This window comes from Chrysochloris asiatica, unplaced genomic scaffold (genome assembly GCF_000296735.1).
Source record: "Chrysochloris asiatica unplaced genomic scaffold, ChrAsi1.0 scaffold00032, whole genome shotgun sequence".
NCBI lineage: Eukaryota > Metazoa > Chordata > Mammalia > Afrosoricida > Chrysochloridae > Chrysochloris > Chrysochloris asiatica.
The window spans coordinates 20,730,108-20,747,127 of record NW_006408550.1 but is presented as its reverse complement, the minus strand read 5'-3'; the positions used below and the strand labels follow the sequence as shown (position 1 = coordinate 20,747,127).

General features: G+C 40.8%; 1 protein-coding gene across 1 annotated transcript in view; it reads left to right on the top strand.

Annotated features, from left to right (window-relative positions):
- Window positions 1–1,187: 1,187 nt before the first annotated feature.
- IQUB (IQ motif and ubiquitin domain containing) overlaps window positions 1,188–17,020 on the top strand; it is a 79,240-nt gene continuing 63,407 nt past the window's right edge. Inside the window, exons 1-6 of the mRNA XM_006859365.1 lie at window positions 1,188–1,626; window positions 1,933–2,067; window positions 6,434–6,595; window positions 6,678–6,850; window positions 7,148–7,303; window positions 10,485–10,695. Of these exons, the coding sequence (XP_006859427.1) occupies window positions 1,188–1,626; window positions 1,933–2,067; window positions 6,434–6,595; window positions 6,678–6,850; window positions 7,148–7,303; window positions 10,485–10,695 (1,276 nt within the window). The remainder of the gene's footprint in view (window positions 1,627–1,932; window positions 2,068–6,433; window positions 6,596–6,677; window positions 6,851–7,147; window positions 7,304–10,484; window positions 10,696–17,020) is intronic.

Sequence of the window (17,020 nt, the reverse complement as noted above, 5' to 3'; positions counted from 1 at the left end):
TCTTGGTGGCCATTAGTACACGAGAGAGCTTTCCAGTCAGTTTCCTCACCCCGCACTCTCTATGTTCCCTCCACCACTGATCTTTTCTGTGCTTCTTACAAACTTCTTAACAATAAAAATGTGCGTGCCCTTAGGCTCATCCACTCTAGTTTTGGGAATTTATATTACAATATACTTACACATATGTACAAAGATAGAAGTATAAGGTGTTGTCACATTTAGTACCAAGAAACTGCCTATAGCTTACATGTCCATCTACACGGTAACAGTTGAATTGATCATGTGGCTTAAATCTGCAATGGAATGACTAGGAAGTTGTTGAAAAGAATGAGGCAGAATTACATGCTTTATGCAGCAATATTAAACATATATTACATTGTTGTTTTTGTTGTTAGGTGCCATCGAGTCGGTACTAACTCATAGTGACCCTATGCACAACAGAATAAAACACTGCCCAGTCCTGGGCCAATCTCACAATTGTTGCCACTTTTGAGCCACTTGTCGCTACCATACTGCTAATCCATCTTGCTGGGGTCTTCCTCTTTTTCTCTTACCAACATGATATCCTCCAGTAACTAGTCTCTCCTGACAATATGTCTGAAATATCAGAGATGAAGTTTGGCCATCCTGGCCTCCAAGGAGCACTCTGGCGTGTGCACCTCTTCCAACATAGATCTGTTTGTTCTTTTGGCAGCCCATGGCACTTTCAATATTCTCCTCCAACACCATAACTACAATTTGTAAAAGAGTATCCCATTTCCAAAATAGAATTCTTATCTAATCTCACCTCCGCCTCGAACTTGCCTTACTTGCAGTGTTTAGTTACTGTGGTTGAAAGTATCTGAGGTAACCTTGATACCTCGCTGTAACACAGCTTGCTTCCAGTTCTTCAGCAAATTCTTTGATCTCGGCCTTTATAATAGATCCTATCACTGGGGACCATTTCACGGGTACCTCATGCAGATTGCAACATTTGTGTACTAGTAGCCTAATTCCAAACCTACTGCTGTCCAGTCAATTCCTGTATAGGATTTCTTAGACTATAAATCTTTACACGGAGAGGCTGGTGGGTTTGAACTGCCGATTTTGTGAACAGTCCAGTGCTTATCCTACAGCGTCACTAGAGCTCCGTAACAGCCTACTCGTATGAGTTGATCAATGTGTTTGTTGTATCTCACCTCAGGACAATGTCTGAGCAGGAGGAGAAATTTGATGCTCAGGATTTAACGGATACATCCCAAGGAAGCCACGAGGCTTTTCAGACTGTCAATATTCCAGTTTCCACAGAAGACCTTCTGGAGTCAGATCAGAATGAAGATCAAAATGTCTCTGAGCTGGTGTCATCCAGTGATGGCCGGGAAACACGTGCTGAATTGCGTAGTAACTCCAGCCCACACAGCTACGTAAGCCTGGAGGGAGAAGATGAAGAATCATTTATGGAAGAGGCTGTTCCGCCCATCCGAGTATCATATACTTCAGCAAGTGATGACAAGCAGAGTTTAACCAAATCGGATAATGCAGAGCAGCCCTCCACACAACATTCAGATGAGAATCTGGTATTTCTGGATAAAGTTAAGACCATAAAGGAGTCTTTGAAATCATCAAGGCAAGATTCTTCAGCAACAGGTAACCCCTAGGGAGGAAAAGATATTGCATGTCCTCATTTTGAAGGCTGGTTGCTTTTTCTTAGCGGTTTGTTTGCTTAAATGTTTAAAGTGTTTCTTTCATACCACCTTCCTTTTCTCGTATCTCCCAATCTTTCTTAGGTACATTGGTTGAATCACTTTTACTAGACAGGAAAGCTTCTCTGTTCTTCTGCAGAATCTGTTCTTCTTGCATAAGTGAACATCATTACATTTTAAGTTGATATTTATGCTGGATGAGTGTCTGACCTATATTTGACTATGGCTCCTTTATTTCCTTTATCTACAGTAAAAATTGTGCTTCTTCCTGTGGCCCAGGAAATTATAATGTCTTTTAGAGTTGAAATCTTGTTTAAACACCTCAAGGATTATTTTTCAAACTTGTTAAATATTCCATCTGATAAACTGCAGATGACATCTTCAGGTAAGTTTAGAGGCTAATAAAACTTATCAGGACTTTGCGATTTTTACATGTAAACCTTCAAGATCTTTTGCTGGTTAGACTAAGTATCCATGATATTTACACTTTAAATACTGTGTTGTGGCTATGCATTTATTCATTCAACACATTTTATTAAGGACAAAATTTATTTGAAATAGTTTGCTAAGAGCTGGGGATACAAAGAACCATGAAATAAGTTCCTGCTCTATGTTATGCATAGAAGGAAGGAAGATACAGCCCTGGTGTGGCTCTGTAGGATAAGTACTAGACTGCTAGCCTCAAGGTTGGCAGTTCAAACCCACCAGATGCTCTTGAAAACCCTACACAGGGTCACTCTGAGTTGAAACTGACTCAACAGCACACAAGAAGGTTGGGAGAAAGATGAGGTTTCTGTTCTGGTAAAGGCTTAGAATATCAGAAACTCCTTGAAGGGTCACCATGAGTTGTAATTGACTTAATGGCAGTGAGTTTGGTTTTAGTTTTGATTTATTCCCAGTTAAGAAGAAGACGCATGTAGCAGTTGCCACGTAATGTATAAATGCTTTAATGGAGATATGTGCAAAAAACTGCATTCGGGATCATGAAGGAAGAGACCTGGGAGGCTAAAAGTTTCATCATCAGTTAATCAAAGTGGTAACACTTATGTGAAGTCCCAAAGATGAGAGAATCTGGGGCAATGGTAAGATGCTTAAAGTAGCTTGTTGTTGTTAAGTGCCTTGAGCTGCCAACCCTTTGTTTCATACCAACCTTGCAGTGCAGCTCATTAACCCATAGCACCACACCAGGACTCCTTAGAGCATCTAGAAGTAGCCTATATGTGGGTGGTGGAAGGAAATGAGATAGAGGAAATAGGTGATGAAGAAGAGTAGATAGAATGATAGAAGAACTGAGAACGGGTTATCAATCTTCTTTATGTAAAGGTCACTTCAGACTGCCACGAGGTGCATCCATACAATCTAAGGATTGTATGGATGGGACTGAGCAGCCCACGGAAGTTATCCTGGCCTTTTGTCCGGCAAGCACAGCGTCTTTGAATTGCAATACAGTTAACCAGACTAGTTTTGCTAAATGAATGTTTAAATAGAATATGTTTGCACAAAGCCTAAAATTTTAGTTTACAATGTTTTGGCATTAACTCATAAAGATGTCACAAAAAGATTCCAAGGAAGCAGGAACTTTTTTTCTCAAAAAGTCCTAAACATGAAAAAAGGAGTTTGCCATACCTTTCAAGTTTTTCCACCTTGCTAAATCAGAGGGCAAACAATCCTTTTCATTTCAAAATTAGTTTTAGAAATCTGTGATGATAAATATGCTCCATGGTTGGTGGTTCAAGCTCACCAGCTGCTCCTTGGAAACCCTCTCCAGGGTGGCTATGAGTGGGAACTGACTCAGCCGCATTTAAGAAGAAAAAAAGCTTGGAGTGTGATGGCTTTGAAGAATAAACACTGGACTTTGAGTCACAAGGTCAGCAGTTCGAGCCCACCAGCTATCTGCTCCTACAAAGTTTTGCAGCCTTGGAAACACTATAGAGGGTAGTTATGAATTGGAAGCGACTTGATAGCACTTAACAATGACAACAAATCTTGGTCTTGGCGTGGCGCTGTAGGATAAACAAGGTAGGCAGTTCAAACCCACCAGATGCTGCTCAGAAACTCTTTACTGGGTCACTATGAGTCAGAATTGACTTGATGGCAGTGGCTGGTGGGTAAGCTTACATATTAAACTTGGTGGTGCAATGATTGAGGCTTGCCTGCCAATCGGAAGTTCCAACTCAGCGGCTACTTCACGTGAGCCCTATCTGTTCCTATAAATATTACAGCCTAGGAAATCCTAAAATGGGGCAGCTGTAGTCTGTTGTATAGGGTCACGGTGAGTTAGAATCGACTCCACAGAGCACAACAAACCTCTCTACATAAGCAAGTAGAGGAATTTAGAGGGCTCTGGGAATCTTATTAGATTCTAATAAATTAGCACAATTCTAAGAATTTGAGTGATTTACAACAACACAGATGACGTCTCTTACAGTTCAGGAGGCCGGAGCTCTAAATCCCTTCCACTGGGCTGAATCCAGGTGCCCTGAGAGTGCTGCTCCCTCTGTCCATTGAGAAAAGCCACTTCCCTGCATTGCTTGGCTCCTGGTCCCGTCTCCATCTTCAGAACCAGCAGTTTAGCATCTTTATGCTCTCTCTGCCTCTGCTTTGATCACATCTTCTTCTTGTCTTATTTCCCTCAACTTCCCTTGTATGAGGACATTTGTGATTACATTTAGGACCCACCAGGATAATCTGTCTCAAAATCCCCAGTACAATCACATCTGGAAAGCCCCTTTTATCATACATGAGCACATTCATAGGTTCCGAGAATTGGGGATCATTTCCATCCTACCATGAATTCAACTGACATTTATACTTTTTTTTTTTTTTTAAAGTGAAAAATAGGACGTTAAAACCATAAGGTCTGTGGTTCAAACTCAGTAGCTGCTCTGGAACCAACTCAATGGCGCTTAACAACAACAGCAACTTAAAAACAGTTGATTTAAATAACCACTGTCTGAGGCGCTTAAGAGGATAAATTAACAAAGTGTAACACACAAACAGACACATGGAGATGCCATGAACTCCACTGTTGTTGCTAACTGCCATTGAGTCGGTTCTGACTCATAGCTACCCTGTATAAGGGTTTCTGAGGCTGTAAATCTTTGAAGGAGCTGAAAGCGCCATCTTTCTCTAGTGGAGCAGCTGGTGGGCTGGAACGCCAATCTTGTTGTTCACAATTCTGTGCTTATCCTATGGAGCCCATTGTTGTTGTTAGGTGTTGTCGAATCCAACTCATAGCGACCTTTTGCACAGCAGAATGAAACACTGCCCGATCCTGGACCAACCTCACTACTGTTGCCACGCTTGAGTCCATTGATGCTGCCACTTGGCCAATCCATCTCGTTAGGGGTCTTCCTCTTTTTCTCTGACCCTCCACCTTACCAAACATGATATGCTTCTCCAGCGACTGGCCCCTCCTGACAATATGTCCAAAGTATGAGAGATGAAGTTTGGCCATCTTGGCCTCTAAGGAGCACTCTGGCTGCACTTTTTCCAAAATAGACCTATTGGTTCTTTTGGCAACCCATGGCATTTTTAGTGTTCTTCTCTAACACCATAACTCAAAGGCATAGGCAGTAACAAATTCAACATTCTAATCATAATGCATACCTTTTCCAGCACAAAGCTATTACTTAACTCTACCTTGTGCCCTCAAGTTGGTTCAGATCCATTGCAACCCTATATAGGGTTTCCAACGAGTACAGGGTTTCCAATGAGTGAGTGGTGAGTTGAAACCACCAAGCTTGTGGTTCAACCGTAACTTGTGGTCCAGTGCCACACCAGGACTCCCTAGGTACCATCAAGTTGACTCCAATTCAGCGCCCCTGTGCACAATAGGACGAAACACTGGCCCTGAGCCGTCCTCACAATTGTTTCTATACTTGAGCCCATTGCTGCTACTGTGCCAATTCATCTCATTGGGGGTACAACCACTTTATCAGGAGTGAGTGCGTTTATCTGCACTCTGGGATAAAGCATTGGACTGCAAGTTTGGTTTGAATCACAAGGTCAGCGGTTCAGACTCACCAGCTGCTTCTTGGAAACCCAGTACAGAGTCGCTATGAGTTGGAACCGACTAGACAGCACTTAACCGACTAGCAGCATATTAGCTCTCAGTGCCAGACATATATATTGCTGCGTGATGTCATCCTTGGTAAAGTGGAGGGTCAGCAAAAAGCGGAAGACTCCCCAGTGATATGGATTGGCACGGCGGCAGCAATGGGCTGAAGTGTAGCAATGATTGTGAGGTTGGTGCAGGCCCGGCCAGTGCTTTGCTATGTCGTGAATAAGGTCGCTATGAATCCATGTCGGCTTGGCAGCACCTGCCACCACCACCACCAACATGTTGCTGTTAAGTTCCGACTCACGACAACCCTGTATAGGGTTTCCGAGACTTTAAATCTTAGAGGGAGCCGAAAGCCTCATCTTTCTTCTTTGCAGCAGCTGGTGAGCTTGAACCATGGACCTTGTGGTTTGCAGTCCATTGCTTATTTTATGGAGACACCATACTCATATATATATTTGTTGTTAATTGCCATTGAGTTTGTTCTGACTCATAGCGACGCTGTATAGGGTTTTCGAGAAGCAGTGAGCTTGAAACACCGTTTGAACCATTTGCTGTTCAAACAACTTTGCAGTCCAATGCATTAACCCACAGCGCCACACCAGGATTCCTACATCTATGTACGTATCATCATTTGTTTGTTATAAGACTATCTACAATCTTACCTCTCTCTCTCTCTTTTTCTTAGGAATAATTCTAAAAAATAACGAGACTCTACTAGAACACGGAGTTAAGCCCCAGGAAATTGTGCAAGTGGAAATCACTTCTACAGATCCAGATGTATATCCTATCAAAAGAATAGCTAGGCTAAGCAATGGATCTCAGATCATAACTGTCCGAGTAGAAACTGGTTAGTTACATGGTGTTTTCTGGGTGTAGTATGTTAGAGTCTCTGAAGGTGACTTTGATTTTGTCTTGTTTTATCTCCTCAGGCGTTGATCAGCATCAGGATGTAGCTGTTGAGATTGTAAAATCTGACTTTCACAAACCATTTGTTGGTGGATTCAGACATAAGATAACAGGGATAGAATATTACAATGCTGGGACACAAACTGTACCTAAAAAGATTCATGGAAAAGTCAATGTATTCTCTAGGAATACCCAGGTAAAAGTTTTCGTTTAATTCAGTTTTCATTTTGGTTCTTGAAGCTATAGAGTAAAAAATGATGTGATATGACTCTCAAATTAAATATTAAGCTAGTATGAGAAATGAAATATGTAGGCTCTTGACTCATTGAGGTTTACATATGTTGTTGTTGTTAAGTGCTGTTGAGTTGGTTCCGGCTCATAGCAAACCTGTATAGGGTTTCCGGGAGCCACTGGTGAATTTGAACTGCTGACCTTGCGGTTCAAACCGACCTTGTAGTGGATACTTATTTACATTTTTATGTTTATCTTTTAGACAGTTTCTGAGAGAAAAAAGTTCCAACAAACTGCAAATACAACATCCACACAGATGACTAAAATTGGTGTGTACGTATCAAATATGACAGATAAACTGGTCATACCAGGAAGATATTTTACAGCTGCAGAATACCATGCTCAAAGGTTGCAAGCGGTAAGAAGAATTTCATTGTTGATGACTACTAACAGTTAACTATATAAACCAGTTGTTCTGTGTACATGCCTACGGCGGTGTGTGCTTCTTTAAACTTCACTAGATTGGAAAAGAGCAGCCCATGAGTGTGAGCCACAGTTCATGGGTAAGAAAAACTGTCTTTGTCTCCAGTCTCCTCCTAGATAAAAGAACAAGTCGCCTTCAGCCTTAAGCTCCTTCATCTTCGTCCATTCCTTTCTACTTTAATCCTGTTGCTTTTGACTCTTTGCGTAGCTTTTGGGGCTCAATGCTTAGTCCTTATTTCAAATCTTTCCTGTTTTAGGCAAGATTATATTATGTATCATTATAGATTTTTTTTGGACTCATTCTTGTCATCTCAATTTGTAATTTTTGTTTACTCATTAAGTAAATTCACTCTTATTTCATGAATGTTTCATTCACATATCCTTCATTTTATTGGTTTGGTGAAACCTTTCTCATTTTTTATTCTTTTATAATTCAGAAGTAAGTACTTCTATTTGACAAATGGTTTCTTAAAACATTTTTTTTAACACATCTGCATCTCTTCAGATCAAATATATAGTCAAACACTTCCTCATAAAAATACCAAGAACGTTCCTTAACTCCCTTTTCCTTGTTCCTCTTATTCAGTGAAGATTGGATCTGGAATTCAATTTTTATGTGTATGAGTCCTGGTGTGGTGCTGCAGGATAAGCACTGGACTGCTGACCACAGTTTTGGTGGTTCAAACCCAGCAGCCTCTCCTTGGAAATCCTACTCAGGGTTGCTATGAGTTGGAACCAACTCGACAACATCTAACGACAGCATACACACACATCTCTCTCTCTAAATATACATATATATGTAAGGAGCTCTGGTAGCGTAGTGGTTACGAATTGGGCTGCTAGCCTTAGGGTCAGCAGTTTGAAACTACCAGCTATTCCACGGGAGAAAGATGAGGCTTTCTGCTCCCATAAAGATTTACAGTTTCGGAAACCCTGTACACGGTCACTATGAGTTGGAACCGACTCCACGGCACATAACCACCAACCAACCATATATATATATAATGTATAATGTATTTTGTAATCACTGTGGTTATTGTTAAGTCCCATCGGGTTGATTCCAACTTATAGAGACCCTGTATAGCGTTTCCAAGGAGAGGCTGGTAGGTTTGAACCACTGACCTTGTGGTTAGCCAGTCAGTGCTTATTCCACAGTGAGTACCACATCAGAACGTCACATAGCTTATGTAATTATGATTTCAGATTGTTGTTTTATATACTTACATTTATATTATATGATTATTAAGTGCCGTTGAGTTGGTTCCGACCCATAACGACCCTGTATAGGGTTTCTGAGGAGTGGTTGGTGAGTTTGAACCACCAGCTTTGCAGTTCAAACTGACTTTGCAGTCTAGCTCATTAACCCACAGCGCCACACCAGGACTCCTACATTTATATAGCATGTTTCAGTAAAATGTATTTAGCTGAACTATTTTTGAGGTTTTATCTCACTATTTTCATCTCCCTCCTCTTATTTATGTAGCAGAGTCTACATAAGTCTACAAAGTCGTTTGCACCACAGGGTCGGCGTTTCAAGCTCACCGTCTGCTCCTAGGAAACCCTATACAAGGTCACTATGGGTTGGAACCGACTCAATGGCACTAAACAACAACAACAACCTTTAACGTTCTGGCTGGAACATAAGGCTGTTGCTGTCGAATGGATTTGCACTCATAGCAATCCGACAGGACAAGGTAGAATTGTCCCACAAGGTTTCTAAGGCTGAGGATGGCACAGGACAGGGCAGTGTTTCGTTCTGTTGTACACTGAGTTGTTAAGAGTTGGAACAGACTCAGTGGCACCTAACAACAACAGCAGCAAGCCTTTACAGAAGCAGACTGTTACATCTTTCTCTCACAGTGTGACTGGTGGATTTGAACTACAGACTTTTCACTTAGCAGCCTTGCACTTAATCACTTACCACCAGTTCCCCTTGTTGAACATATTCTGTGCTTGAATGTATTTTTTTTTTTCAGAGATATACATGGGGAATAAACCTTCCAGGTTCTTACTGAATGACCCATATACTTGAATTTTAGTTTATTTGGGTGTAGAAAGTTAGGTTTAAACTTTCAAAAATATTTTCATCCATAACTTTGAAGCTATATTTGGTTAAGAGTTTGATGTTAACTTGAAGCTTATTTCCTAGTCCCCCCCCTCCTCCCCCCCAGAAACTTGTAGGGTTTCCATTTGCTCCCTGTTACTTTTAAACTTTATTATAATGTGGATAAGACTGGATGGACCCTTTCTGAGAGCTCCCGTCTTTTTTTATTCCACGTCTATTAATATTCCTCTATTAGGTTTTGAGCCATTTCTCTAATCAACTTTCTTCAGTCTGTCTGTTGGAAACTGTACCAGACATATTTTAGGATGTATGGATTTATCTTCCTTGCTTCTTAATTTTGTTTCTTTCTGATTACTGCGTGCTTTGCCCTGCATTCTAAAGGATTTTCTCAAGTTTTTAATGTATCAGTTCCCTCTTGTTGTTGTTGTTGTTGTTGTTGTTGTTGTTATGTGCCGTGGAGTCGGTTCCGACTCATAGCGACCCTGCACAGGGTTTCCGAGGCTGTTAATCTTTACGTGAGCAGAACGCCTCATCTTTCTCCCGCGGAGCAGCTGGTAGTTTCGAACTGCTGACTTTGCGGTTCGCAGCCCGATTCGTAACCAGTACCCTACCAGAGCTCCTTATCAGTTCCCTCTAAGTGCTGCATATTCTGCAGATCATGTTACAGTAAACTGAATGAGGTCATTAGAATTTGTTCTCCACCAATATCTATCTTTCTATCCTTCCATTGTTCTAGAACTTTACGCTGGACACATGGCTGACACATGGAAGACATTTTATCGTATCTGTTGTATATTTGGGTGTGCAGTGGCTCTGTTGGATAAACACTGGCTTGAGAACCACAAGGTTGGTGGTTCAAGCCTACCAGCCACTCTGCAGGAGAAAGATGATTCTCAATTGGTGTGTGATATGAAGGAAATGTTTGGGGTGTAATTGGAAGCATTAGATATCAATAGGATATTCAAATTTACTCTTTTGCTGAATGGGACTTGAGTTCTTCATCAGAAGCAAAGCTGACGGTGAGTACTTCTTTTTTTTGGGTCAATCACAGGTCATAGTGTTACAGACTTACTACAGGCGATGGCATGCTAAAGTCGAGGTGGAAGAGTTAAGGAGACAGAAAAAGTTGAGGCTGAAGTGGGAATTTGAAGAGGAAATAAGGAAGATAAGAGAAAAAGAGGAATGGATGAAAATGGACTATTACCGGAGGCATAATCCTAAAACAAAAGAAGATTTTGAGCTTCTTTATAATGCGCTGGAACGTAAGTTTGCCATAAGCTTTGCATAAAATATTAATTTTGTAATTTCTCATTAATAGAAAAAGCCAGTTTACGGTTTATAGAACACAAAAGAAGGACTTTACTATTTTAGGAACATGTCTTGGGAATCGCATTAGATGATATAAAAAGGATGAATACTTTCTTGCATTTGTGATAGGAATTAAGCCTGGAATGAAATTGGATATACTTTTACATTAATAATTAGCAGACAAAATGTGCATTCTGCTCTGAAGATTGTACAGTTTGAATACATTATCTCATTTGATCCTCATCCCTGGGAGAGAAAGAGAAAGTGTTGTCCAATCTGGTTCTGTTTTGAGAATCCATGAATTCAGTTGAATCCAGTTCAATCCAGAAGTCAGTCTCATTCTGCTCTTTCAAGGAGGGGCTTGGTAATTAATACCTTCTTAGTTCCACCCCCCTGATGATAATGCATACATGTCTATTCTCTACACATAGGACTTCTTCCCCACCCTTCCTGATGTGTCTCATACTCATATGTACAGGGGGCTTCAACAAGTTCATGGAAAAATGGAATTAGAAGCTAATGGCATCTTGCCACAAGTCTTTTGAAGCCCCCCCTCAGATATGTGGTTTTAAGTGCTTTCTTTCTTGCTGTCCCATCTAATGGCTTTATGACGTGAGAGATAGGACATAGTAGAAACACAAAAGGACCTTCATAAACCGTTATTGAAGTTAATATGTGTGCGTGTCTCTAACAGTTCAACCGTATGCATAACCAGGCTTCTTGAAGATGGCGTTAGTGGTCATATCCTGCAAGAGGGAGAAATCTATGCATGTGACTTTTATACTTTATTTCTTCCATATTATGTTTGTTAGTTGTTGGCACACTTAGCCCTTCAGTTACTTGGACAAGCCAAGCACTTCCTACTGAGGACATTGAATACCCCGTTCCCCTTCCTGAAGTCCTCCTCTTGCTGCCCGCCTTCCAGTCTCAGCTTTAAGTATCACCTACACAATGGCTTTTATGATAGGTGTAATCCTATTGACATCTAATATTTTAATTATACCCAAACATACAACTGTTGCTTCATATTTATATCCATTATTGGATTACAAGCACCATGGAGGCAGAGTTCATTTATTTATTGATGATCTCCTTTTGACTATGCCTGGCACACAGGCCCAACAATCCTGGCTGAGTGAATGAATGAATGGGAGGAAGAAACCCAGGCCCGTAGTATGGCAGCCACCTGTAGCTTCCCTCTGCCATTGGTACCTGCTAAGGTAGAAGGAACAAACAGGAACTCACTATCACATTAAATGCCTGAGAGCGGAGAAGGGATGACTACGTCAGCTTGTGAGGACATAACAGACTTTTAAAAATGAGGAATACCTTCAATTTTTATTTATTTATTTTTAGTTGAACAGGCTCTATTGGTCCAAGGAAATGCGTTATTTGAGCTCTCTATGATGATTTGTAACATTAATCTGAAGCAAATGTTCTCATTATGAGTTTGTTTTTATACTGTTTGTGGATGTTGTGTGTTCTTTCTATCATCCATGTCAAGGTTTCCTCTCTAATGGAATCCATTTTTAGGCATCAGATCCTGGGTCTGTTTAAATTGCTGTAATTAATATAACATGCTATATTTACTGAGGATGGTACAATTAGGCACTGGGCCTCACCAACAATAGGAATCAATTTGCTTTGTAGTCCATGAATTTCATCCATGTTAGGATTGTTTATGCCTCCTCCCTGTTTGTGTATAACTGCTTCCCCTTTATCCCATTCGTCGACCTTTGGAAATCAGTTCTATTCTCTTTACATTTCATTTCTACTTGCACTTTCTGTCAGATGATCACAAAGGTTATGTTGAAGTGTCAGAAGTTTCACGATGAGCACTGTGAAGGTCATACCGGTTTGTTAGGCTAGTACTGGGTTCAAATTGTGCTCCAAATACATGACTATACAAGGGATAATTTTTGTTTGGTTAATGGGCAGCCATCCAAAACAATAGAAAATAAGCTGAATAAGAGTCTGCCTTTTCTACTTGTTATTGGTATGAACTTGGACAAGACATTCACTTTTCTAAGCCTCTGTTTCTTCATCTATGAAAAAGATTTAATAATAATTCTGCATATCTCATTCAGAGAGCTTTGTAAAGTGCAGAGCACAAAGTGGTGCTCTTATGAAAATACTTTAAAAACTGCAAGGCCCTATATAGATGTGAGCTACTGTTTTATAGTAATTTTATATAGAATTTCTATATGAAGAGAGAATGGCTATCTTCTATTAAGTCCACACACACATGATTTATGTTGTTGTTGCTATGTACTGTCATTCCAATTCAGAGCCACTTTATGCCTAACAGAATGAACCACTGCCTGGTCCTGCGCCCTCCCCACAATCATGTGACTTATGTGGAGGAAAACAAAAAATTAAACATGAAATTTCTTAGATAGAAGAGATATCTCTTAGTTTTCATCCAGTCATAAAGTTTATTGTACATTAAAACTCTAGTGTGATAATCTCTAAGTTTTATATTATAGTTGAAGCTCTGGTTCACCAGCTCCATGATTTACATTGCTCCTTGATTTAATATATTTCTCATTCCTTACTCATGGCTTCAGTCCTTGAAACTGTTGCCCTCTTGTGGTTCATAATGACATTTGCATCGTTTGAACTATAATTCAAGACTTTTCTTTCCAGTAACTTCTCCTTTACTGACTCCTCAGCCCTGCACTTAACAAGGACCACCTCATTGAAAATGGGCCCTATTGGCGCTGTGGCTAGGCATTGGGCTGTTAACTGCAAGAGAGGCAGTTCCTCGGGGGAAAGATGAGGCTGTCCGCTCCTGTGTAGGACGGGTCGCTTTGAGTCGACATTGACTCAGAGTGCGGTGGCTTCATAGGATAAGCACTGGACTGTGAACCACAAGGTCAGCAGTTGTAGCCCACCAACCGCTCCATAGGAGAAAGATGGGGCTTTCTGCTCCTGCAAAGATTTGTTGTTGTTATGTGCCGTGGAGTCGGTTCCGACTCATAGCGACCCTGTACAGGGTTTCCGAGGCTGTTAATCTTTACGGGAGCAGAACGCCTCCAGCGGAGCAGCTGGTAGTTTCGAACTGCTGACCTTGCGGTTCGCAGCCCGATTCGTAACCACTAAGCTGTCAGAGCTCCTATCTGCGAAGATTTAAAGCCTTGGAAACCCTATACAGGGATGCTATGAGTTGGAATCGATTCAACAGACACCTAACAACAATTAAAGAAGTGAGCTCTGGTAGTGTAGTGGTTACGAATCGGGCTGTGAGCCGCAAGGTCAGCAGTTCGAAACTACCAGCCGTTCCGCGGGAGAAAGATAAGGCTTTCTACTCCCGTAAAGATGGACACCCTCGGAAACCCTGTATGGGTCGGAGCCGACTCGATGGCACTTAACAACAACAACAATAGTGATGCAATGGGTTATGTACTGGGCTGTTGACCTCCAGGGCAGTGGTTCAAACCCATGGGAGAAAGACGAGACTGGTCCAGTAAAGATTTATAGCCTCTGAAACCCTAGGGGACAGTTCTATCCTGCCCTATTACAGGATCACGGTGAGTTGGAATTGATAGCAATGAGTTTGAATCTTCTGCGTTTGGTATCTAAAGGTAAAATGAAATCAATTTATGAAAATAAAATTTAACTGTCCACGGGAGTTTCAGAAAGTTTATGGAAGAATTCCATTATCTTTTAATTACATTGTATCAAAGTCAAGACTATATCTAAGCAACAGTGCTAGATTTTTATGTCTTTTAAAAATTCTTACATTAGTATGTTGAGTGTGGTATCTGTCATTAATCTGGAATTGTCTCTCCGGCCAATAGTTGAAAAAGTCAGTGCTAAATATCACACATTATAAAGACAGCCTCCAATAATCGGGGCCAGGCCTGTTTCCACAGGACTGCTTAAGAAGTAAATATTCACCCTGTATAGGGTTTCTGGGAGTCCTGGTGTGGCGCTGTGGGTTAATGCGCCAGACTGCAAAGCTGTTTGAACTGCAAGTGGGCAGTTCAAGCTCACCAGCTGCTCCTTGGAAACCCTATACAGGGTTGCTATGGATCGGAACCAACTTGATGGGGTTTCTGAGGAGCGGTTGGTGGGTTTGAATTGCCGACCTTGTGGTTAGCAGTTCAGTGTTGGTCCTATAACCTGTTGATCTCTTTCTCTTTTTTTTAAGTTAAAAACCATTTTTAAATTGTGAATTGAGTGACAGTTTACATGGGAGAACGTCGGTATTACACTCATTATTTCATTGCAATAATTGCAATCTCCATGCAACATCATTCACAGTATTTGCTTCTATTCCTTCTACTGTTGCTTTTTGGGTTGGACACAAAAACACTCAGAATATATAATCATTTAAACAACCAAAGGACACATTCTGTAAGCCTGCCTCCTGACCACCAGCTCTCAGTCCCTCTCTTTCCATGAATCTGGAGTCCCCAGCTGCTCTCTCTCTCCATGTCCCTGCCTCCATCTCTGGAATTGGTGCTTCTCTAGATAGGGTCCCACATTCTGCTCATGCTCTTCTTCCTTGATGGTCCTTGGGTCCTCTGTTCCTGGACTGTAAGATTAATTACAATCTTATTATTATTTTTTTTTGGGGGGGGAGGTGTTTGCTTTTTTATTATAAAAAACAAGAGATTTAAGAAATGATGAATGTAAGACAAATCAGGACCACGGTAAGTTATTAACCCATTTCCTATGTACACATACTAAAATTCCGAAAGTGGAACATCATCCAGTGTGAGGCGCATTATAGTGTTGTCCCGTATGTGCACCGCAGAGATGCTCAGGTCTCAGAACCACTCACCCACAGGCCAGCGGCCCGGCCCCAGGGAAGGAGGCGCAGGCGCAGTGCTGGTGCAGGTGGGAGGAGGCAGCCTCGTTGTTTTCTAGCAGGTTCCATGTTTCCAGTCAGTCATGGGAGAGCGGAGGCCTAAAGCTGTTTGGAAACCATTTCACAGTTTTGTATGACTAAATTCATTAGAAAAGGACGCTCGATTTTAAAAAGCCACTAAAAGGACACTTTCTGCAGCAAAAAAGGGCCAAGTTCAAGTTTCTGCCGTTTGCCATGGGCACAGTCACCCGAGCTGAGGGAAGAGCCGGTGGGCTCTTTTCGTTACAAAACTTCTACCTTTATAGTTGTGACAGTGACAATTAGTCATGATAACAATTACTCACCATTGAATCATGATTTCTTTTTATTTGTTATAATTTGCCTGTATTTTCACTTGTGTTGTCTATGTAGACAACTCTATCATTTATGGATAATGATACCTTTCTGACTCATTTCTTTTCCATGTTTTAGTGAGCTGTGGTTTTGTAATGTTCAGTGGTGCTGGTGACAGTTTACATGTGACCTGCAAGGAGAATGATTCTAAGCGTTCATCATTAAGAATATTGATGATAGGTTTCTAATTGTTATTTATCAGGCTAAGAAAGTTCACTTCAATTTACAGTTTCTTTTTACATTTGTTTGTTAATGGTTGTTGAATGTAATCCCAAGTTGTTTCTGCACTGAGCAAGATAATTATATTGCTGATATTCATTTTAAATGATTGTTATATATATTTTTAATGTTACATCTTTTTTTAAATTTCAGGGATAAGTCCAATTCTATGTATATTTCCTTCCTGATGTATTTCTGGATTTATTTTGCTCACATTTTATCTAGTATTTGCCATCTCTTTCTGGAGTCCTGTGTGACACCATAGGGTAAACACTGGACCACAAGGTCATTTTGAGCCACAAGAGCCACAGTTCAAACTCACTAGCCAGTCCTCGGAAACCCTATGCAGGGTTGCTGTGAGTCAGAACCTACTCTACTGCCCTTAACAACAACAGCAGCATCTCTGTTTCCAGGTGAGACAGGCCTGCAGTCTTTCCTTCTCGTACTAACCGTGTCTGATTCTGGTGTCAAGGATAGAGTTTGGAAGCATTCTTCACTTTTCTTTTTTTCTGGAAAAGTATATAAATCTGTGAATCAGCTTAACAATGATTTCTCTTACTTATTTTTTCTCTCTTGAAATAATCTGTTTTGTGAATATTAGGTAGATTTTGCCTGTAAAGCTCTCTGGATCTGTTACTTTAACTTTTGACTGGTAATGCAATGATCTTAATGCAAATAATACGAGAAGCTGGGTTCTATGAAGAAAAACGTGGCATCAGGATTGGAGGAAGACTCATTAACAACCTGCAATATGCAGATGATACGACCTTGATCGCTGAGAGTGAAGAGGACTTGAAACATTTACTTATGAAGATTAAAGAGCACAGCCTTCGATATGGATTACATCTAAA